The 20,492-nt window shown below is 52.9% G+C and overlaps 9 protein-coding genes across 9 annotated transcripts; 2 read left to right on the top strand and 7 right to left on the bottom strand.

Annotated features, from left to right (window-relative positions):
* Positions 1-179: 179 nt before the first annotated feature.
* Positions 180-897, bottom strand: PG994_002927 (uncharacterized protein; the record flags this gene model as incomplete). The annotated part of the gene is made up of 2 exons (XM_066854336.1): positions 180-366; positions 743-897. 2 exons carry the CDS (start codon positions 895-897, stop codon positions 180-182), a joined length of 342 nt encoding a protein of 113 aa, XP_066720191.1.
* Positions 898-4,225: 3,328 nt separating this feature from the next.
* PG994_002926 (uncharacterized protein) lies at positions 4,226-5,234 on the bottom strand (the record flags this gene model as incomplete). Its single annotated transcript, XM_066854335.1, has 3 exons — positions 4,226-4,780; positions 4,965-5,002; positions 5,162-5,234. The coding sequence occupies 3 exons, from the start codon at positions 5,232-5,234 to the stop codon at positions 4,226-4,228; spliced, it is 666 nt and encodes a 221-aa protein (XP_066720190.1).
* A 519-nt stretch (positions 5,235-5,753) lies between these two features.
* Positions 5,754-6,134, bottom strand: PG994_002925 (uncharacterized protein; the record flags this gene model as incomplete). Its single annotated transcript, XM_066854334.1, has 1 exon — positions 5,754-6,134. The coding sequence occupies one exon, from the start codon at positions 6,132-6,134 to the stop codon at positions 5,754-5,756; it is 381 nt and encodes a 126-aa protein (XP_066720189.1).
* Positions 6,135-6,649: 515 nt separating this feature from the next.
* PG994_002924 (uncharacterized protein) lies at positions 6,650-7,018 on the bottom strand (the record flags this gene model as incomplete). Its single annotated transcript, XM_066854333.1, has 2 exons — positions 6,650-6,860; positions 6,939-7,018. 2 exons carry the CDS (start codon positions 7,016-7,018, stop codon positions 6,650-6,652), a joined length of 291 nt encoding a protein of 96 aa, XP_066720188.1.
* Positions 7,019-8,358: 1,340 nt separating this feature from the next.
* PG994_002923 (uncharacterized protein) lies at positions 8,359-10,706 on the bottom strand (the record flags this gene model as incomplete). Its single annotated transcript, XM_066854332.1, has 7 exons — positions 8,359-8,583; positions 8,657-8,734; positions 8,795-8,926; positions 8,978-9,289; positions 9,432-9,858; positions 9,939-10,100; positions 10,483-10,706. 7 exons carry the CDS (start codon positions 10,704-10,706, stop codon positions 8,359-8,361), a joined length of 1,560 nt encoding a protein of 519 aa, XP_066720187.1.
* Positions 10,707-11,457: 751 nt separating this feature from the next.
* Positions 11,458-12,435, top strand: PG994_002922 (uncharacterized protein; the record flags this gene model as incomplete). The annotated part of the gene is made up of 4 exons (XM_066854331.1): positions 11,458-11,522; positions 11,696-11,910; positions 11,985-12,044; positions 12,092-12,435. The coding sequence occupies 4 exons, from the start codon at positions 11,458-11,460 to the stop codon at positions 12,433-12,435; spliced, it is 684 nt and encodes a 227-aa protein (XP_066720186.1).
* An 83-nt stretch (positions 12,436-12,518) lies between these two features.
* PG994_002921 (uncharacterized protein) lies at positions 12,519-13,189 on the bottom strand (the record flags this gene model as incomplete). Its single annotated transcript, XM_066854330.1, has 3 exons — positions 12,519-12,769; positions 12,828-12,911; positions 13,003-13,189. 3 exons carry the CDS (start codon positions 13,187-13,189, stop codon positions 12,519-12,521), a joined length of 522 nt encoding a protein of 173 aa, XP_066720185.1.
* Positions 13,190-17,190: 4,001 nt separating this feature from the next.
* PG994_002920 (HAD-superfamily phosphatase) lies at positions 17,191-18,007 on the bottom strand (the record flags this gene model as incomplete). Its single annotated transcript, XM_066854329.1, has 3 exons — positions 17,191-17,274; positions 17,364-17,702; positions 17,786-18,007. 3 exons carry the CDS (start codon positions 18,005-18,007, stop codon positions 17,191-17,193), a joined length of 645 nt encoding a protein of 214 aa, XP_066720184.1.
* Positions 18,008-18,557: 550 nt separating this feature from the next.
* On the top strand, positions 18,558-20,417 carry PG994_002919 (origin recognition complex subunit 2-domain-containing protein; the record flags this gene model as incomplete). Its single annotated transcript, XM_066854328.1, has 3 exons — positions 18,558-19,483; positions 19,540-20,238; positions 20,303-20,417. The coding sequence occupies 3 exons, from the start codon at positions 18,558-18,560 to the stop codon at positions 20,415-20,417; spliced, it is 1,740 nt and encodes a 579-aa protein (XP_066720183.1).
* Positions 20,418-20,492: the final 75 nt, after the last annotated feature.

Raw genomic sequence — 20,492 nt, 5'->3', positions numbered from 1 at the left:
GGAGGTCGTCAATGAAGATCTAACAAAGAATAATTTCATATCTTCTCCGGAATGTCTGGTCTGATAACCTTGCATTGCTTTTCTGGAAGCCTTGTAAGGGCCTTCCAGCAGCACTGTAGACTGATCTGTGTTCTTGCTTAGGCCGCGACCTGGCCGCCAGCCGCGCCATCCGGGGGACCTTAGCCGCCGTGCTTGTAGTCATTCCAGAACTCGGGGCCGGCGGGAACCTCGTCCTTGTCCTCGTCCACCTCGTCCTCCCTTGGGAACGACGATCTTGTTGCCCTTGGGGTCGATGGTAGCCGAAATGACGAGGAAAAGACTTGCGCAACTTCTTCTTCCAAGCCAGGCTTAGAAAATTCGTTATGACTGTAGGGAAGTCTTCGCTAGCCTTGTCGCTATGCAGTCCGTCGGCCTATCCAGAAACACATGTCCTCCCCTGCATGACAACAAGATTCGACCGCCCCCTGCGGCTTTAGCTGAACCAGCGGAGGAATCATCACAGAGTTATACAATTCCCATACCGTTTGCCAAATTTACTCAGATATGCCTCGGCTGTCTGACTGTGCACCATGCAGCAAGCGTCCATTCGGCATTGTGTGTGTCGTAGCCAGGTTGCAGCGTCGCCCTCTTGAAGCAGTCGCGTCCATTCTTGTAGAACTAACCGTAAGTAACCCTAAGCTCGCCCATGGTAGTTCCAATCAAAGTCGGAAAGAAGTGAGCCGCGTATTGAAACATTCCTGACGGGGGGTGAGGCCTCAAGCCTCGTCTCCAGCCAACACCAAGGCGCGGCTCGTCGAAGGTTGCGGTAGGCTCGCCCATGGGCTCCTTCTGCTCGTAGTACTGCTTCTTGCCGTTCGGAAAAGCGTAGCACTCCTTCAGACCCCCTGTGACACCCATGGGCGAGCTCCTTCTGCTCGTGGTACTTCTTCGTGCCGTTCGGGAAAGCGTAGCGCTTCTTCAGCTCCCCTGTAACAGACTTTATTAGTACCGATCGTATCACAAGCCAACCGAAAAAGGGAGGTAGGGGAGTTTGCGGGTATAAGTTTGAGTGCTAAGCTTGGCCAATACCGGTTACGGGGCTGAAATGAACTTAGTCGACAAGTCTGTCCTAAGTCTTTAAGTGTTCTACTTTACCCTCTGCCCTCTACTCGCATCGACTCTCATGGCCCAGTATTACTCCATAAAAGGTATAAAGAAGGGAGAAAACACAATAAAACATAAGTACTTACAAGGGTCATGCGTATTGCGACACTCCCATCCGCACTAGACGAAGCAGTTGACAGTGTTGTATTCGTTCGGCTCGCAGCTGTACGGCCAGCTGAAGAGGAAGACGGGCTCAAACACCTCAAAGTATAGTTTCTCGTCTTCGTTCTCCTCGTCGGTCTTGTGCAAAAACTCAAGCACAGTAGTGCCGCATGGCCTTGGTAGAGATACCTGGGTAATCTTGTAAAACTCCGTCGTGCTGGGGAAAGACATTGCAATTATTGCCCTTGAACAAAAAATCCCTGCTGTCTGCCTTCTTTTCTCCAAGGGCGCTTTCATGGCTGCCAATGCTTGAGGGGGCGGTCTACGGCGACCGCCTTTCGGCTTGCCTGGAGTCATACCCTCGTCCGGATAGATGGGGAAGTCGATCTGTGAGCCATACACGTCCCTCACTGCCTCGAAATGGGTGAGGCCGTCGGAGTTGTCGTGGATTTGTTCATTGAAAGCCAACGTAGTACTGAAATTCTACTCATCTGGCGCCATTGACGTGGAAGCAAGATCCGAAGGACCCTTTAGTACTAGGGTCGGTGACGACCTGGGAATCCTCGGTGTTGTATGCTTTCTATTCTTGTCTTTGGAAGCAAGATCCGAAGGGCCCTGAGCGCCGATGTTAGGGTTGAACAAGGATGGGCGGCTACCGCCTCGTTCCTCCCAGAGTTTGTAGGCTTTCACCAACGCCGCAAGTGAAGCTCCGTGCCTTCAGAAAATGTGAAGGGAACCAGAATTCTCCTAAGCATCTTCGGAAAGGGGCTCCTCGGGAGCGCTGCTCTCGATTCTCGTCACTTCTCGTCTGGAGAGCGCGCGTAGCAGGTGCAGCAGGTGAGCCATAGGCATGGTGGTATGCCGTCCAGTAGATGACACCCTGGCGGGGACCGAGGTTCGCGCGTTGCAAGGATGCTGGCGTAACGGTTATTAATCACCCGTCTTGAAACATGGACCAAGGAGTCGAACATTTGTGCGAGTGTTTGGGTATGAAGGCATGGCGATATGCTGTCCAGTAGGCGTGGGGAGCCAATTACAGGTCGTTCATGTAACGCGTCGCCCTTGCCATCGAGGCAGCGAGAGGTTGCGGACGGAGCGGTGCTTCATCCACACCAGGTGCCGCGCAGGGGGCCGTCGTAGCCATCGTCTTAGATATCTAGGCCCTCAAGACCATCTTGGAGCGGAGGGATGAAGATATCTCGTCATCAGCCTCAAGACTTCCGGCTGTTGGAGCAAACGTTACAACTCAAGTTCATCACCAGCCTTGTCACCATGCCATGAAACCAAGGCGACGGCATACCATGGATGATAGGCCCCCTCTATATGACGAAAGTCGCGTTTGATGCATGCTATTCATGATGTACCCAGGATGGATTTAACCTGCTTGAAGACCTTTCATCTCTTGTACAGGACCAAAACTTGTGAAGCCATTACCAGCAGCAGAACTGGTATGCAGAAATGGTATGGCCAAAGTGTCGCGGGTTGTCCCGCCATCCCGTGGCATATCCAGCACGATATATTCTTCTCTGCATGTTCAGTGATAGCCGAAAAGAAGTGAGCCGCGTATTGAAACATTCCTGACGAGGGGTAAGGCCTCATGCCTCGTCTCTCCAGCCAACACCAAGGCGAGGCTCGCCGAAGGCTGCAGGAGGCCCACAACAAGATTCGACCAACTGCCCCTTCGTCTGCCGAAGCAACATAGCCTGACAGGCCTCCATAGTGTTACGGAGTTCTTGAATTGGTTCATCGCCATACCTATGCAAAGCAAAATCTTCGCTAGTCTTGTCTAAGGAAAACCCGAGTGTATTCTTACTCAAGCTAGAACTCCATAGTGCGGGCCTTTATCAGGGCAGTGCCGGGACGTATGCCATTGTTTGTTGGCCGGGGCTCTCATGGCTGCTCTAAGAGCGACGGCGAGCCAGCTTCATCGCAAGTGTTACGATTCGAACCAGTAAATACTTGGTCTCGTCAGGGAGGTCATTGTTGCGGGTGCAGACGCCGAAGCGGCCTTCGGGCATGTCGGCACGGCCGTCCCATGGGCGAAGCGTTCTGTACCAGGGTGAGTCACGACTGACGAAGTAGACTGTTTCCGGCCGAACCGTCCAGCTTGACTGATTCCTGGTAGACAGTATCCTTGTACTTTGGCGTGAATAGATTGGGGCAGTCGGTGGTACTGCACGCTGTGCATGAAGCCAGGTTCTTCGCTGATCCTATCAAGATGCCTCCGGAATTCGACTTGGTGAGGTGCAGCTACAGGGTAAGTACAGGGTAACCTCGTAACTTGGACCGCGGGCTGGGCGACGACGAGGCCGGTCATTAGGGATTCATCGAAATGCGTGCGGCAATCTACCTCTTATTCAGCCCGAATATGCCCTGCAAACAGCATCCCTAACTCAAATGCGTTCTGCGGGCGGTGTGCGGCAGGATCCGCCAACTCAAGTGCGTTCTCTTGCGTTCTGCGGCACGGACCCACAAATTAATCCCGTTCTGCGGTCGGATTTTTGATTCCAATGCGTTCTGCCGTAGCATCCTGCACTTTAAGCGCGTTCTGCCGTAGGATTCCTGACCTCAAGTGCGTTCTGCAAGCAATTATTTGGAATAATTCTTGGTCCAAGGCAAAAGAGATAAATCATCAAAAATACTGTATTCTAGTAAGCATAAGTTCACCCGACGGAAGCCAAACTCCAATGTTCAGTACCAACGTGTTTTTTTTTAAGGGATAATGTCGCTGCGCTCACGATCGAGCTCTCGCGTTTAGTGTCTTGGCCTCGCCATTCGAACCATTTCCCGACAGGAAGGCACGTATGATCTTAGAGCTTTTTTGATAGAGATTCCGTAATTCGGGGTTTTGGTTGATCGTTGTTGACATAGTACCTCTACAATAGCCTGCAATTTTCGATGGGCTACTCTAAAACGACGCCGCCTTTAACGGCGAGCGTTCTGTCCCCCTTCTCCCAACGAAAAACCATGGTTAAGGAACTTAAAGGTAAATCTCGCCCTTGATGTCGAAGTCCTCCTTGTACTCCTCGTTCTTAGCGGCGGGCTCGACGCGGGCACGCTTGCTGGGGGTGGCCATCTTGACACTGGGGACGTCGGCACCATCATCGTCGCTGAAGTTCACGACGGGCGTCTTCCGCTTACGGCCGCGGGCGGTGACGGGTGACTTCGGGGCCGGACCCCAAGAGGCGACGGCAGCAATGCTGGCGTCGGCGACAGCCTTGGTCGGGGTGCTGGGGCCGGAGCCCACAGTCACAATCTTGTCGATGTTGAGGAACTTGCGGCAGGCTCGGTCCATGGCGTCCTTGGCTGCCTTCTCGTCCTTGAAGCCGAATCGGTCGACGTGGGGCTTCCAGTCCGTGGAAGCGAGGAAGTCCTTCTGTCTTCTCGAGGTGAGGCATGCCGACAGAGCAACTACCGTGCCTGGAGTGAGGCGGCGGGTATTGGTCCACCGAATCTTCTTGCCGGCACGCTCGGTGGAAAAGGTAATCCGGCAAAGAGGTCCCTGGTCTGTCATTTGGTAGCCCTTGATGAAGACCTGCAGAATGGAATAAGTCAGTGCCATTCTAGTCCATGGAAGAAGCAATAAAATCCTTCTTTTTATGAAATGGTCAGTCCTCCCTTTCCATAAGAAGTGAACTTCTTCTTCATTGCTAGGCAAATTCTGCGGTGCGGAGGAGGGGCAGAGTAGGGCTGAGAGTATCAAGAGTATCGTAACTTACCTGCTTCTTCTTGGCCTCGGTGACATAGCCAGGCAAACCTCCCAACGAACATGGTGGTGTTATTGGGATCCTTGAATTGGTTCATCGCCATACCTGTGAAGCCAGCACCGCCCGTAGTTTGGCTGTTGTTGCGGGGCCATCCACTGGTTGTTCATGCCACCGGAGTTATAAGTCCTTGAATTGGTTCATCGCCATACCTGTGAAACCACCACCGCCCGGCTGGAACCCGCAGTTTGGCTGTTGCTGCTGCGCCATCCACTGGTTGGTCATGCCACCAAAAGACTACATGCATCCCTAAGCAGGCATCATGGCAGGTGCCTTCTGTTACACAGTGACAGACATGGACCGTTTTTTTCTGGCCGTGTCGAATGCAACGGCCAGCGGCCTGCTTCGTGTGGCTTTCATACAGCGATTGCGAGTTGCCAATCAGAGGAGAAAGGAATCGCGCAATGCAAACTGATTCATTGCCTCTGAGAAGCAAGATCGGAGCACGTTCTCCCACCTGGAAATCAAAATCCTCCACCATATAACGAGAACCTTGACTTCCTCTGCGGTGAGTTCGACAGGCTTGGCCATGGTGGTGACGGGGCTATGTAGGTCGGTTGGTTGGCTGTGGGAGGTTGCGAGAGTTGTCGAAATCTTGCAACTTAAACTGATTCATTGCCATTGGGAGCCAACTCCTTGACCAGCTGTGCCGGAGCACACTCTTTCCTCGGTAGGAGAAGTTCTCGCGGCAGTTTGGCCATCGTCGCTACGTTCCTTTTCAGGTAGATCGTTAGTAAAAGGTTGCTAAACAACAATATTGGGTAAACAGTAAGACTTACTTTGCTGCGAAAACGTACGACGACGCTGGGTAAAAGACCTGGGCGTCGACAGTGGCTGCGTGGGTCGGGCTTCTGACTTGGACTTGGACTTGCCCTTGCCCTTGCCTTCGGTTTTGGTCTTGGTCTTGGTCTTGGTCTTGGTTTTGGTCTCGGTCTTGGCAGTACTTGTAGTAGCTGTGGGGGTAGTGGGAGGAAGAGGGAGGGGGTCGTCCGAGTAGCGAGAAAGGCGGTTCTCGCGCTGCTCACGATTCTCAAGCTGCTCACGGTTCCCACGCCGTTGAGTCTCGTACGGATCATAACGGCGAAGCTCTGTGAATCTCCCGAAGGGGTCGTCAGCGGCGGTCATGCCGGTGGGCATATGCGTACGAAGAATTGACACTTACCAGTCTGGGTGCTGACGAACTGGAATCGAACCAGCTTGACGACACCCGAGGCCTCGTCGACATAGAGCCGGCCGAAGACAACATGGCGTCTGCTTCCTCGTGGGACGAGGACCCCGACGGGGGGTTTACCGTCGATGGAGATGTTAGAGGTAGAAACAGAACAAGAATATCCACCTCGTCATCATCTTCGACGATGGCCTCTTCCTCCACCTTGCGCTTCTTGTTTGCGCGCTGGGGATTGTGTCGTGCTCGACGGCCAGCTTGAGGCATGCTTCCATGCCAAACCTAAGTCACCATGTGTGCGTCATATCTGGTAGAGGTAGACAGAAAGTCCCCTTCTACCACAGAGATGAAATGCAAACGCCAGCCGAAAATAGACACCATCGCATCGCCATCCATCCAGACCGAAAATGCAACCAGTTGCAACCATGTTTCCCGTCTCAGGGAATGTCAGACAGTAGGGGAACAGGATGACCGCTTAAACCTCGGCCTGGCCAAGAGACTGCTCCTCAGCAGCAGCGGCAGCCGGGGCGGCACGCTTGGCCCGCTTTGAGGGGGCCTCGTGGTCGTCGTCGTTAGTAGCCTTGCACTTACCGGCAGAGGGGCCTCCGGGAGTAGAGACAGCAGGCTCCGGGATGAACTTCTGCTTCAAGCCGCTCCAGATGGGTCTTGGCACCGCCCTTTTCGGCCTTGACCGGGGAGACAAGAGTGAAGGGATCTCCCTCGGCGATCATGCCAGTTTTGCATATTAGGGGTAGAAACAGAACGTGAATGTCCTGTGCTTGACCACGATGTAAAAGAATCGAGTCTCCTGCTCGGTAGCATCGGGTGAGTTCCTGGCAGGCATGGTGACTGGCGATGGCAATTCCCGGGAATAAAGCGAAAATGTCGGCTGGAAGAAAGCAGTAAACACCGTGTCGCATCTCCAGATCCTATGCAGTTCGCCCGAGCCTCGGCGGTCATGCCTGTGTTGCATGTTAGGGGTAGAAACAGAACGTGAAATTCCTCTCGGCGGTCGAGTACCGAGCGAGAGCGACGGTTCTCACGCTGCTCACGCTGCTGATCCTCGTACGAGTCATAGTGGCGCAGCTCCGTGAAACTTCCGAAGGGGTCGTCCCCGACGGGGGGTGGTTCTTTTCGACGGCTTAATCCTCGTCGAGTATAATGACCTCCTCGCCCTCCTCCTCCGACTTAATCTCCTTCTTGATCTCTCGCTCCGGCTTGATTCATGCAACCTAGATGAGCACCAAGACCTGCACAGGTAGTGCAGCTCTTCCTTGGCGTACTTCCAAGGTGCATGATCATTCTGGCGTTCTCGGCCGTCCTGGCCATCTTTTTTGGCTCGGTCTGCGCCCGAGCAGGGGTCAGGAGTCCACCGGTCCTTCCTTCCCTACAATGGGAGCGAGGGGTTCTCTTCTGGCCACGAATCTTCTCTCAGATTACGAACGAGAGAAATCCAGGAAAACAACAGGCGGACCCGGGCCGTTGAGGACTCAGGAGTCTAACTGCCGCCGTTTCCCCAAAACAGCAATGGCCATATATAGGGGTAGAAACAGAACGTGAATGATCGCTCCTTGGGGGTGACTTCGTTGTTTATGGCGTTGACGAGTCGGTTCTTTAGACAGGAATGTTTTTCTAATCTGGGAGCATTCCTCTCAAGGTAGAAGAGGTCCTCGATCCCTGCCACCCGCAAGCACACTGAAACTGAGACAAAGAACAGACTCGTACAGTCCTGACCAAACCACCGGCAGTTTAAAACGCACGGACCATCTTATAATAGCTTAAAAAACGCACGGATCATATCTCCGGTAATGCTGTGGCCAAGACCCGCCAGCATTTCGGATCACCGCCGTCGTGCCTTCCACTTCTGGACGCTGCGCATGTGCTGGAGGTGTGAAGTCCAGTTCTCGCGGTCGACACTGCATGCGCACACATATTTTCAGGACAGGAAATCGTCCTTCTTCGTGTCCCAGACGTGGGCGTCTTTGTGCTCCGTGTGCTTTCCTTGTCGGTGTGAATTCAGAGTCTCATTATCACCGTATCTTGCGCGAAATGAGGGTTCCTACAGACGTGTTAGCTATTGAGCCCTGATGACGATATAAAGGTGAGATGCTGAGATGAACTTACGATCTGAGTCCGCAACCTCGGGGCTATTCTTCGCCACAGTGCTGACTCTCTTCATGACTCTTATTGGATCCGCTTCCTCCTGATCTCCTCCAGCTTTCCAATTGCATCATTCTGCTCCAGGAGCTTCTGGGCATCTTCCAAGGTGACTCTTCCGCCAGCGTAGTTGCGGAGAATGAAAGTTTCTCTGGGCCTCCTCGATGGTGAGTTCTCTGCCAACGCCGCCCTAGGACCTTGCCTCATCCAAGGTGACTCTTCCGCCAGCATAGTTGCGGAGAATGACAGTTCCTGGAGGCAGATTAATAATAGAGGCTGATGAGGATACAAAAACTGAAAAGGTCAACTTACGGTTGGAACGAACCATCTCCACGCGGCAAGGGCGCGATTGGAAGATCGTACCTGCACCGTTGGCCATGGCCTTCGAAGCGTCCCAGTCATTCTGTGTTGAAGATATCATATTAGCTGGTGGACCAAAACAATGCTTTTCGAGATAACCTACTGTATACTGGCAGAAAGCATACGGCATGTTCTTCTTGTCCCGTCTGATCTTGACGAATACCGCTTCCCACTGCCCGAACTTATCGGTGACTCCAGCGTCTGGCCAGTCCCCTTGCCGGTCATGCCGTCTTCGCTAGTCTTGTCGGAGGTATCGGAAGAGGAGGCTGTGCGCCTCGTTGCGGACCTTAAGCGCTGCAGACCATGGCGGTTGGGCCGGGCCGGGGAGTAGGCAGCAGCGGAGTTGCTGGCCCCCCTTTGACCGCCGCCTATTCTGGCCACAGAGGTACTTGCCGAGATGACCTGTCGTGTACTGGCAGAAAGCATACGGCATGTTCTTCTTGTCCCGTCTGATCGTCTCAGACACGCTGTCGAACTCGTGAACGCCTCCGCAAGTGTTGGAGGCGCGAAGTCCAGATCTCGTGGTTGGCGCCGCACAGCTGCTGGAGCTAGAGGACTTGTTGAGCCGGCATTCTTGACGAACACCCATCCATTGAGGCTGTCCATCTCGATATCCTCGCTAGTCTTGCCGCCTTCACCATCTTTTTTTTTTTTTTCGTCTTTTCTCTTCGTCTTTCTTTATCCCTTTCTTCTTTCCACCCTCTTCTCTCATCCCCTCTCGACAATGGAAGCGACCTTACACTGAGACTCGAACTTGTCTGCCGTCGTACTTCCATTCGACCGAAACGAAAGCAAGTGTTGTTGATGCCGAGGAGGTATCCCGCTGGTGTCGAGCAGGTATCCCAATTGGCAGGGAAATGGAACAGTGAGAGGTCCTCATCACCGAAGCTCGTTCTCTCGAAGACTTCACCCCTGATGTTCAGGCGTCCGAATACGTACATGGCGGCGGTTGCCACGCATCGAGCCAGGGCCTCATCGACTTCGGGCTCGAACATCTCCCAGGCGCGAGCCTGGCAGTGCAGAGCGATGAGGATGCCAAAGGCGCGCTCCGGGAACTTTCTCTCGCGGATGTTCGAGTTCTTGTAGGCCACGAAGGTGTCGTTGATTTCGTGGATGTATGCGCGGTGAAGTTTGACCACGAAGGTGTCGTTAATCTCGTGGATGTCTCTACGTTCGAGTTCTTGTAAGCCATGAACGTGTCGTTGATTTCGTGGATGTCTCCACGGTGAAGCTCTACGTTCAGTGACTTCTCGTTAAGCGGGATCGTCTCCTTCCCGTCGGTCATCCGGTTGAAGTAGGTCGTGAACATGGTGTTCAGCCGGTCGTTGACGTAGTACTCGGCAATGCGGTACTCGGCCAGGGTAAGGGCGCGGACCCAGGCATGGGCCGGCGGCGGTGGCGAAGCGGTACTGGTCTTCGGGGAGCCTTGGTCAAGCCGTAAAGGGCCGGGGACTAGGTCGAATTGAGTCATAACTCAATTTCGTTCATGTTCATTCATCCAGAAAACCGGGATCTCAAGCTCGTTCACTTCTTCTTCTCGGCTGTTCTCGCATTCGGCGACAGTATATAACCGCAAAGCTTCTGAGGCCGGCTCTCCTGCGTATTAAGAAACATACCTCAACGTCCAAGATGTGGCAGCTACTGAGTAGCTCCTTCCTGCCATTCCTGTGACCGGGTGGCTGTTCTTGCCCCAGATCTTGGCCATCTTCAATAAAAGAGGAAAGAACGCTGCTGCCGCGCGAAGAAGACCCTGTAATGCTTGTGGAACCCTACGCGTTGCATCCGCAGTACCTGCAGGGAAATAGATGTCCTCGCTCCCATTGGTAACGCCGGTCCCGGCAGAATACGCCGTCAGGCTTGGGCACCTTGCAGATGAACCGGCCAGTCTTAGGCACGATTTCGCCCGAAATTACATAAGAGGCAGGGAGGTTGAGCAACGAGCCAGAAGCCAATCCAATGCCAGTATTGGCCTTTGTCTCAGCGTTCTTCTTCTCCTCTGTGCGGATGGCAGGCATTGGGACAAAGTTAAGAGGGACCAGGGAAGTGGTGCTCGATGAAAGGAAGGAAGGGACGGAAGTTGTGTCCTGGTTCGTTGGACTTCAGACAGGATATCGACCCAAGGCAACATCTTGTTAGTCGTCTTCTCCATGAGCTGTACGAAACCTGCAACACAAGCTGGTTTCCCGTCGAGGAAAGGCATCGTTGCTGCCGCGTCACATGCTGCCTCATTCGAAGTGTTGTAGGCAGTTGTGCACCTGGAACCCGACACTTGCTGTGCATCTCACCGTCGAGTTCGTACTCGATGGTGTACTTCTTCTCTTGCTCTCCCGACTGAAAAACCACCAGACTTGGTTCGTCATGCCATTTGTTCAATAGCTCTCGTGTCAACGAAGTTAGCGACCGAGGCGAGGAGCCCGCACTCGACATTGCTGACCATGAAGGGATGCTGGTTGACCTTGGCAGCGATTTGCTTCCAGTTGGTCACAGCAAAGGTGGGATTATTCAGCTGGATGATAGCCATCAGAAGAAGCAGGTCGCATTGATTTCACATACGCTGTCTGCGTGTTGCATCTTCATCATCTTTGACGTTGATGTTCCCTACTTGGGTGCTAAGGGTCCATTCTGAGAGCTTGCTTCTCCCCCGTGGATTTCTTCTGCGAAAGGGACTTCGAACTCGCTGTTCATCTCCCTCATCGAGTTCGTAGTTGCAGGCGCACACCCACCCCGTGAGACTCGGCAACTTCTGGGCTGATCTCCATCTTGCCAATGGCACCGCACTGCTCCAAGATCTTCTGGGCCTCTTCGATGGTAACTTCCCCGCCCATACGCGTGTGGGTGTAGAGTGTCTGATGATGTCTGGCATCTCGGTGATCCGTCCCGACCCTGTTGTTTTTGTTTTGTTTTGTTTTGTTTCTTGTTTTTTGTTTTGCTTTTTCTTGTTTTTCTTTTCTCCCTCCATTCTCACATGAACACCTCATCGACGTCCTCACTCAACGCCTAGCAGGACCGGAGGCAAGAAGGGGAGGGAGCCGTGCCGGGACGTCATCCGAGTCGCTTGTCGAACTCTCATCGCTGTCAACTATGTTGACAGCTCGGAGGTTCCGGCTGGTCATACGAGCAGTTCGGCGAACAACGCGCCTCCTGCCTCCAGTCCTCGACCCGAAACTGTACTCCGTGCGCCGGGCCTCTCTAGGGTGAAGAGGGGCACGGGGCAGGTCGGTTCGTGAACTATCACCAAGGTTACTGTCGCCGGATAACTGGTCCGTGCGCGCTTGGTGGTTACCGGACGTCAGGTCCGTGTGTTGCCCTTGTGAGCGAGTCTGGCCCCGAGTCCGACCAAGCTGTGCCTCAGAGTGAGTGAAGTCATGAGCGAGGGGAGGCTCTGCCCACTGTGTGGCAGGAGGTGCTGGCGCCGTTGTACTACTCGACGAAGGTACACTGGTCGAGGGAAGAGAGAAGGAAGGAACGCCGGTTGGAATGGTGCTGGGAGAAGGGGCACCAGGAACAGGGGTCGCCGTCGACAAAGCTTCAAGCTGCGCCCGCCTTCTTTGCTCGTATGTGGCCCGACGCCCCAAGACCCGTCGCTCACTGCGTCGCGAGCGAGCAGCCGGCAGTGGCACCCGACCAGAGCTTGCCGGCTGGAAGGGTGTGCCGGCTTGTGAGGCGGCCGAGCTTCTCCCGGGACGCGTGCCGGGCAGGGTTCCGTCCAGTTCTGCACCGCTTGGAACCAGGGCGCCAGCCTGAGTAACTGGGCGCGCCTGGCCCATGGCGGTTCCTTCCGCAGTAACAGCAGCACGGGGAGAAGCAGCTCGTCGGGACTGTCTTACCTAGAGACCGTCCGAGTCGCTGCTCTCCCCGGCTGCGACGCCTTCCTGTTCTTCCTCCTGCTCTGCCTCCTGCTGCGGTGGCTGAGACTCGGCGCCGGGAGCCACCCCCTGCACAGCCGGCGAGGCAGTTGTTGCTGCTGCCCCTGAGTTGGCGGCGACCTGTGCAGAGGGCGCCGCAGAAGTGCCGGCAGTGACCGCTGCGGCCTGCCTTTGGCCAGCATTGGTGGCCCCAGTGTAGGGGTTGGGGATCCCTGTGCACCCTTTGTTAGGCTTGTAGACGAAAGGATAATGAGGTGAAAATATACTTACCACCCCGGCGAAGGTACCTGGATAAATGTGGCTCGGCATTTGGTGATCTGGTCCTGATCCGCAGATTCAGGAACCAGTGCTCGTCTGACAAAGGAGTCAGTACATGAATGAATGTTGTCAACCCAAGAGATTTGACTCTTGAAGCAGGTGAGGCATATGGAGCATGAGTACTTACATAGCAGAGTACCTTGGTACTCACGTCGAGCGGCCCGACCGAAGTGGTTGGCCATCCTCTGGGCCAGGTCATTCCAGGTGACCACCTGGTTGGTGCCAACAAACACGCCTTCACGGCTGTGGCTGTTGGGTGCCACATGACGCCAGAAGTAGGCCTCCTCGGCGTTGGACCAGCTCTTGCCAACCATCTTGTTGGTTGGGGTGCTGAACTATGAAAGAAAGGAATTGTTTTAGCAAGAAAGCAGTTAAGACTTGCCAACACACAATTCAGTTATGAAAAAAAAAGTGATTTGAAGGGTGGGCAGGTCGGCGGTGAGACATATATAATGTCACAAGGCTATAGGTGTGTGTATACCAACCACTAAGCCTCGATGGCAAAGGCGACAGCGCGATGGAGGTGGAGGATGATGGATGAGGTAGATGTTAAAGAGGTAGATGTTAAAGGGGTAGATGTTAAAGGGGTAGATGTTAAAGAGTGAAGTGAAGGAGAGTGAGGTGGAGGAGAGTGAGGTGAAGGATGAGGAGAGAAGAGAATGTCACATAATAAATAAACTTACCTGGTGGTGTGTGTGGTGGGAGATGTGTGCTTGCTTACCTGAGCTGTGTTTCTCTGTTGTTAACAACTGTTAGTCAACCTCTGTGAAAGGTAGTAACTATTATGGTTTGCGGTTTGCTCAAGGGTGACGAGGAAGGAAGATGTGAAGGAGGAAGAGGAAACAGGAAGGCAAGGTGTGAAAGGATGTTGTGAGATGTTGTGGTGAGAGAGCAACAAGGTCAAGTGCCAAAGGATGTTTGTACTTAAGTAGTCAAGTAGAAACTTCCGAAGAAAAGAAAAGTCGGAGGTGTGGTGACCAAATGTTGTGTGAGGGTTGGAGGGAAGTGAATAAGTGTTTCGTTGGGGCTCCAGAAGTAAGTAGGTAGGTTGCTGGCTGGGGGAATAATCGGAAGGAAGAGGTATCACTCTGGTTGGGGGCGACTGTGAAGTGTAGGATGGAAAATTTTCAGTGAGTTGTATCGGATAATCGATATCAACAATCGGAAAATGCACATTATGTCCAGTTTCCAAGCGTTAAGTGTCCGTGAACGCGCTGTGTGCGGGCGGTTCATGGAGGGTAGTGAGTGGTGACAGAAGGGGTTGAGCCACTATAATCGGTGCTTGTTTACTGACCTTGGGCATCGCGGGGTCGATTTTGCCCGCGATGCTAAACCATGTGACAAGGAAAATGTGCTGAAGTTGTGAAAGATGACGAGTGAAAAGAAATAACAACTTATGATAACTTACCAGTTCCTCGAGTAGCCGAAATGTATGTTGTGATGGCTCTGGGTGTGTCAAAGCTTGATGCTCTGCTCGTCACTGGAGGAGATACTTGCCTGGCACTGGGGAAAGATATGGTGCCGATAGGAAGTGACTTGACTTTTGCTTCTGAGAGGATGCTCAAGAGGGCTGTGGTATGTATTTGGCTTGACTCTTGTAGAGTAGAGTCGTAGATCTAGGTGGGTATGTGTCGGTATGGTATGGGTTTCTTGAGTCTTCCGGCCGAAATGGTGCTTCAACAGGTCGAGTATCGTAACTGTTCTCGTCTGATCTGGAATGCGTAGGTAAATCTTAGTCTCTGAGGAGTATGGGATGGACGGTGTTCTTGATGGGCTTCTCGGATGAAATCCCAAGCTGGGGAATAAATAGTATGTGAACAGGTGGGAGTTGGTGGTTCTGAAAATGAACGAGGATGAACCTTCAAGTCCATGGGAACGAGAAAATGGTGTAGGATAGGATGTTTAGAATGTGCTTGGGGTTCGGAGGGGAAGAGAGTAAGAGAGTAAAGAAGCAGGAAAAGGAGAAACTGAGACTTACTGCTCGGCTACCGTGTATGCTTCTGTAATCTTGAAGCAATGCACTCCACGAATGATCAAGTTCTGAAGAGTGTTGAAGTTCTGGCGATGACTGTGTTCGGGGAAGATGGACGTTCACCGTATATGCGAGGGAAGGATGGATTACCTTCCTGGTGCCTGTTCCGTTTCTGACAAGTTAGGCAACTTAGTATCAGAATGCAGCTTACCAGCTACTGACTGCGTAGTATGCTGCGTAGTTGAACGAGTGAAGTAACGGAGTTGTGGGAAATATCTATGCTCTGAAGGAGTCAAAGTACCAGTCAAGAAGGCAGTCCTGAGAAGTAGCGAAGGAGTAGTTGTGGGAAATAACTGATGAACAGAATGAGGGCTTCTGGGCGGGAGATGCAGTTGTTTCTGGCGGTTGGTTGGAAGTGATGACTTGGATGGAGAGAAAAGAGAAACGAAGGGCAGATGCAAAGTGGGAATTTATAGGGCGAAGGTCGAGGGCCTGGTCTCAGCTTCGGGGGTGTCAGTACAACTGAATTTGATCCAGAACACCTACTGGATGACAATATACCGTCCTGCGTGAGAGTGACGCAGTAGAGAAGAGATGAGACGTTTTGCAGCAACTGAGGCCTATAACGTCAGAATGAAAGTAGGAGTGATGCTCATGGATCGTCAAGGAACAAGGTTGTGTCGATGGGAGGCTGAATGTATGACTCCCGGCGGTGAATATATTGAATGAACACTGAGGGAGTACTGAGAAGGCGAAGTGACGCTTATGCGTTCAGAAGGTGTTGGGGAGAGTAAAGTAGAATAAGTATGGCAGCTGAGGGTCGTCACCATCGGGGGAGTTCATCGTTGCCTGTGGTAGTGTGATAACCGTGTCCCTATTCGATGCGTGGTCCGTAATTAGGGCTCAGCTGACTCTCACCGGGCAGTAACTAACCATTTGGGCAACGATCCATATATGATATGCAGTTAGGAATGTGCTATTTGGTCAAGCTGTACCACTTTGGTGACTTATGCGCAGAGGAGCAGAGGCAGGGCGAACGCAAGATTGGCCAGTATTTACTCAGACTATTGACAAAACTTCATGATGGCTATGATTCATCTCCCTCAACACCTTCGTACTACGGTGAACCGAATGCTACTGATGGTTGATGCGTGAGGTTCGAAAAATCGATTGGATCGAAACCCGTGCGAGATGATGTGTATGTAGACCTAGCAGAACACGGCTATACAGGTTCACTGAGTAGGCACTGCATCTCGATGCAGCACTCAGGTACGTGATCATCAGAGCTGAGCCGGGATATTTACTTGATAAAGGGCAGATATAGTGGGATCAGACCCAGAGTCTGGGGGTGCTTGGCGGCCGGGACCTAACCTCGGTGATGATATCAAGTAATGAGAAGGGAACACTGGTTCAGTACTTGGTTACAGAATTAATGATACCAACAACCAGGAATGGTATTCCGTAATGGATCGACTGCCCGGTACGACAAGCCATGTTGAAGTGCCCGAGCCGAAAAAGATTTGAACAGCCTCGACTTGAGAATACAAGATCAATAGGCCATACCAGCTTGCATCTACCGGCCATGCTGCCTAGAAAAGGCCCTAACGAGAGCATAAGGGCTAGCAAATCCCCGGAGTTGATGCGGTATGAAAACAAACACATCAAGTACAGTAGAACTTATGATATTCACGAAAGGGGAATATCAATCAACTTGATTGCCCGAGCATAACATTCAGTGACAGATAGAAGCCGCTACATGACACCGACAATAGCTGTGTGGAAAGACGTATGCATTCTTGTTACTGGTCGACGGCGAGTGGTTTCCCACCGCTGTGTGAGTCCCCATATGGTACAGTCAGAGAGCTGAAGGGCTAGGCAATTGATTTTTGCAAACCAGCAATCAGTTTTGATGAACAGCAGCAAAAAGAGCAGCCTCCAAGAAGAGGTAAAGTGATACTATGAGTAATGTGAAATTTCTGTTGGAAGGTGGTCGTAAATCAATCATCAATATACGCAGCTCCGGCTATATTCCAACCACTTGGTCAATCTGCTGCAACGGTGAGAGGCAAGCAAGCATGTTAGACCCAATAATGATTTCTCTCAACCAGATAAAATCGTGAATACAACCGAGACGTAGTATTTCGAGGCATCTCATGATTATGCCAGATTTTCCATTTTGTTTCACAGATAGACCCCCTGAAGGCTATGTGCAACTTATCTCAATTAGAGGTGAGAAGTGCTACTTCCACAATGCTTTCCACTGAGATTTACTACGCTACAGCCAAAAGCATGGCCTATTACTGAGACAAGCTGATGAATGTGGCCTCTGGTACCTTTAATCCATCACTCGAATGGACTCTTGGGCCCCGGTGCTTTGACACCGCGAGCCATCAAGAACGCAGCAAGGCGATACTCAAACTTGGCAAACTGGTAGAGTAAACCGATTAGTCCATGAACGAAAAGGAGTGATGGTTTTCGTTACGTAGGAGGAGAGAAAGAGAGAGAGAATGCCGTACTATGCTTTTGTGACTCAGGGGAGCCACGCCGTCCTTGACCCACAGGCCCCAGCTGCCCATCATGTTGGCCAGCATCATATCCGTCATGAGGCGGTCCCCCACGATGGCGACCTGGCTGGGGTGCGTGACGCCGGTCTCGGGGTGCTTCTGGAAGTAGGCCATGATCTCGTCCTTGCAGCCGGGCTTCTTGGCGCGGTGGGACAGGACGGCGGCGCCGGTGGTCTGCTCCAGCCCCGTAGCCAACTTGCCATCACGGTCGTACAACGTAGCTCCGGCCGTGTTGGAGACGATCAGGAGTTTGCGACCGGGGTACCCCTTTTGCAGTTGCCGAAACCTCTCCTGAACAGCATCCGAATCAATGACTAAAGTTTTATCGGAGATTCAGGGCCTCAGCGTAACAGCCCACACAGAGTGCAACTTACGACATAAGGGGGGTGTATCTGGTTGGTTTCGGGATAGGCGAAGCAGTCATCCTTGTCTAGGACTACGGCTTTGATCCCTGCCTTCTTGCCATGGTGCTCAAAGGCCCTGTCGAGAGGCACTGGGATGTCGTTGAAGGTTGAAACTGTGGCATGAGGGAGACATAGCGACGGCTTGGTCAACAGTTTGAACACATTGAGAGCCCCTGAGAGGTTGAGGTTCATGGCCAATGTCGGGTCTTGTGTGGGGACAGCCCACTTGCCTCCTGCCTACCGGAGGGAATAGCGGGTTGGCTGGTGTGTAGTACTTCAGTATGTGATGGCAGGCAAGAATGTAAAGAGTAAAAGCCACTGTAATGAGCTTCTTTGGTGTGAACGAGTTACAGATCAGGTATATCTTTAGGTGCAATTGAGCATACTAGCAGCATGTTGCTGCCTCTGCATCTGATAAGTCAGCAAAGAAGCCTTTCGTGGGCGCCCATGTCAACTTTTCAGTGGGGTCGCAAGATGTAACCCGGTAGCTGGTTAGCTGCAGCACTTGCTGCACCCTGACGCGACGACGCGTGAAATCCCATTGACCTCGGCGATAATTGTATTCTTGACAACTGTGCGACACCAACTTATTCTTGATAGCGCTTGTAGTATACATCCACCGACGGCATCGGCACTGAAATCCCATATTGCACTTGCAACATTGTATCGAGCAGACGCCAATTAGTCGCATGGTACTGTGGGCGAGAACCTCCAGTGTCTGGAATAGCACCATCATCACCTAATGGCGCCACGCCGCAAGGCGGCGAGTCCTGAGCCGGCAAAAGCTACGCCTGTCAGGCAATCCACTCGGAAAAGGCCAGCAGCAAAGATCGAAGAGCCCAGCAATGAAGCAGACAACGACAAGGCCGCACAAGCGTCACCAGCAAAGCGGCCGCGCGGAAGACCAACGGCGGTCTCGAAGCTCCAGAATGGCGCAAGCCAGAAAAAGTCCATCTACGATGTGCCCTCGGATGACGACGATGCGGTTGGTGTAGGAGGTTCAAATAAAGATAAAGCGGAGACCCACGTCGGCGACGAGGAAGAAGAGGCGGCAGCGACGACACCGAAACGCAAGCTCAAGACGTCGGCGAGTCCAGTGAAAGCATCCGCGGGGAAGAATATCACGACACCCTCGAGGGCCACTCGATTCACGAACGGGGAGACTCCGCAATGGCGACGAAACGACCGCTCCGCGCGCAAGAAGAGTGCTATGGCCTTGATCGAGCGCGTGGTGGCCGGCGACGCCAGCGACGAAGACGAACAAGAAGAGCTGGCTCAGGAGATCTACAACTCGAGTCAGGACGAAGACGAGGAAGAGGAGGAGCTAGAAGAAGGCGTCGAGGGAAAGACCCAAGAAGTTGACGAATCCAAGGCTGCCGCAGCATCGCCATCCAAGAAACCTCGAGGTCGCCAGAAAAAGGACAAGGAACCAAAACAAAAGGGGCGCACATGCAAGAAGTCGCCGACACCCCCGCGAGACCTACCGCCGTACGAGTTATACTTTGCACAGAACCGACCTGGTGCCGCCAAGACGTCCAGTAACACACTTGCCTCACTCGAGCTGCTCACTCACGAGGAGTATTTCTCCATATTGCACCAACACAAAGAGCACCATGCCGGAGATATCGAGTACCTCCAGTCGTGGCACACCGAGAACTTCGCCCAGTGGTCCTTTGAACTATCGGAAGGATTTAGATATGTCTATATGGATATGGCTCCAAAAGGCCACTCCTACATAAATTCGCCAAGTTCCTGTACGATGAGACACCTGACCACGAGTCGAGCAAGATTGTTATCATCAACGGCTATGTGCGCTCCACCTCGATCCGCGAGATGCTGGGCACCATCGCCAGCGCCGTCGAACCATCACACAGGCTGCCTGCCGGCAACCCCTCTGTGATGCTAGAGAGCCTGAAGGCGCTCCTGTCTTCGCACGACATCAACATTACCATCATCATCAACTCCATCGACGCCGTGCCATTGCGCAGAGCCGGCACCCAAACCATCCTGGCGCAACTGGCATCGCACCCCCAAATCCAGCTGATCTGCTCCGCGGACACCCCGGATTTCTCCCTACTGTGGGACAGCGGCGTCCGGTCCGCCTTCGACTTCGTCTTCCACGACTGTACCACCTTTGCGCCCTTCACCGTCGAGATCGACGTCGTCGACGACGTGCACGAGCTTCTGGGCCGCAAGGCCCGCCGCGTCGGCGGCAAGGAGGGCGTCACCTACGTCCTGCGCAGTCTGCCCGAGAACGCCAAGAACCTGTTCCGCCTGCTCGTCACCGAGGTGCTGATGGCGATCGACGAGGAGGGCATGTCCGGCGGGGAGAACCCCGGTGTCGAGTACCGCATATTGTACAACAAGGCGGTCGAGGAGTTCATCTGCAGTTCGGAGATGGCTTTCCGTACACTGCTCAAGGAGTAAGGCCTTTCCAAATAACATGACAAGATTGGAGTTACAGGTATGACTAACATGGAGTGATAGATTCCACGACCATCAAATGATCACCAGCCGGAAAGACGTCTTGGGAACCGAACTACTAAGTTTGCCTTTCCGCAGAGAAGAGCTGGAGGCGATATTGGAAGATCTCATGGCTTGACGATATGTATACATAGGTCGGTTATGGTGTTGTACAACACATGTACGAAACAGCCAAAGTTGCCCATTGGTGGTA

The sequence above is a fragment of the Apiospora phragmitis genome (genome assembly GCF_038363925.1).
Source record: "Apiospora phragmitis strain CBS 135458 chromosome Unknown utg000003l:1.0-2676785.0:1.0-2680665.0, whole genome shotgun sequence".
In the NCBI taxonomy this organism is placed as follows: Eukaryota; Fungi; Ascomycota; class Sordariomycetes; order Amphisphaeriales; family Apiosporaceae; genus Apiospora; species Apiospora phragmitis.
This window is presented reverse-complemented; position numbering and strand designations above follow the sequence as displayed.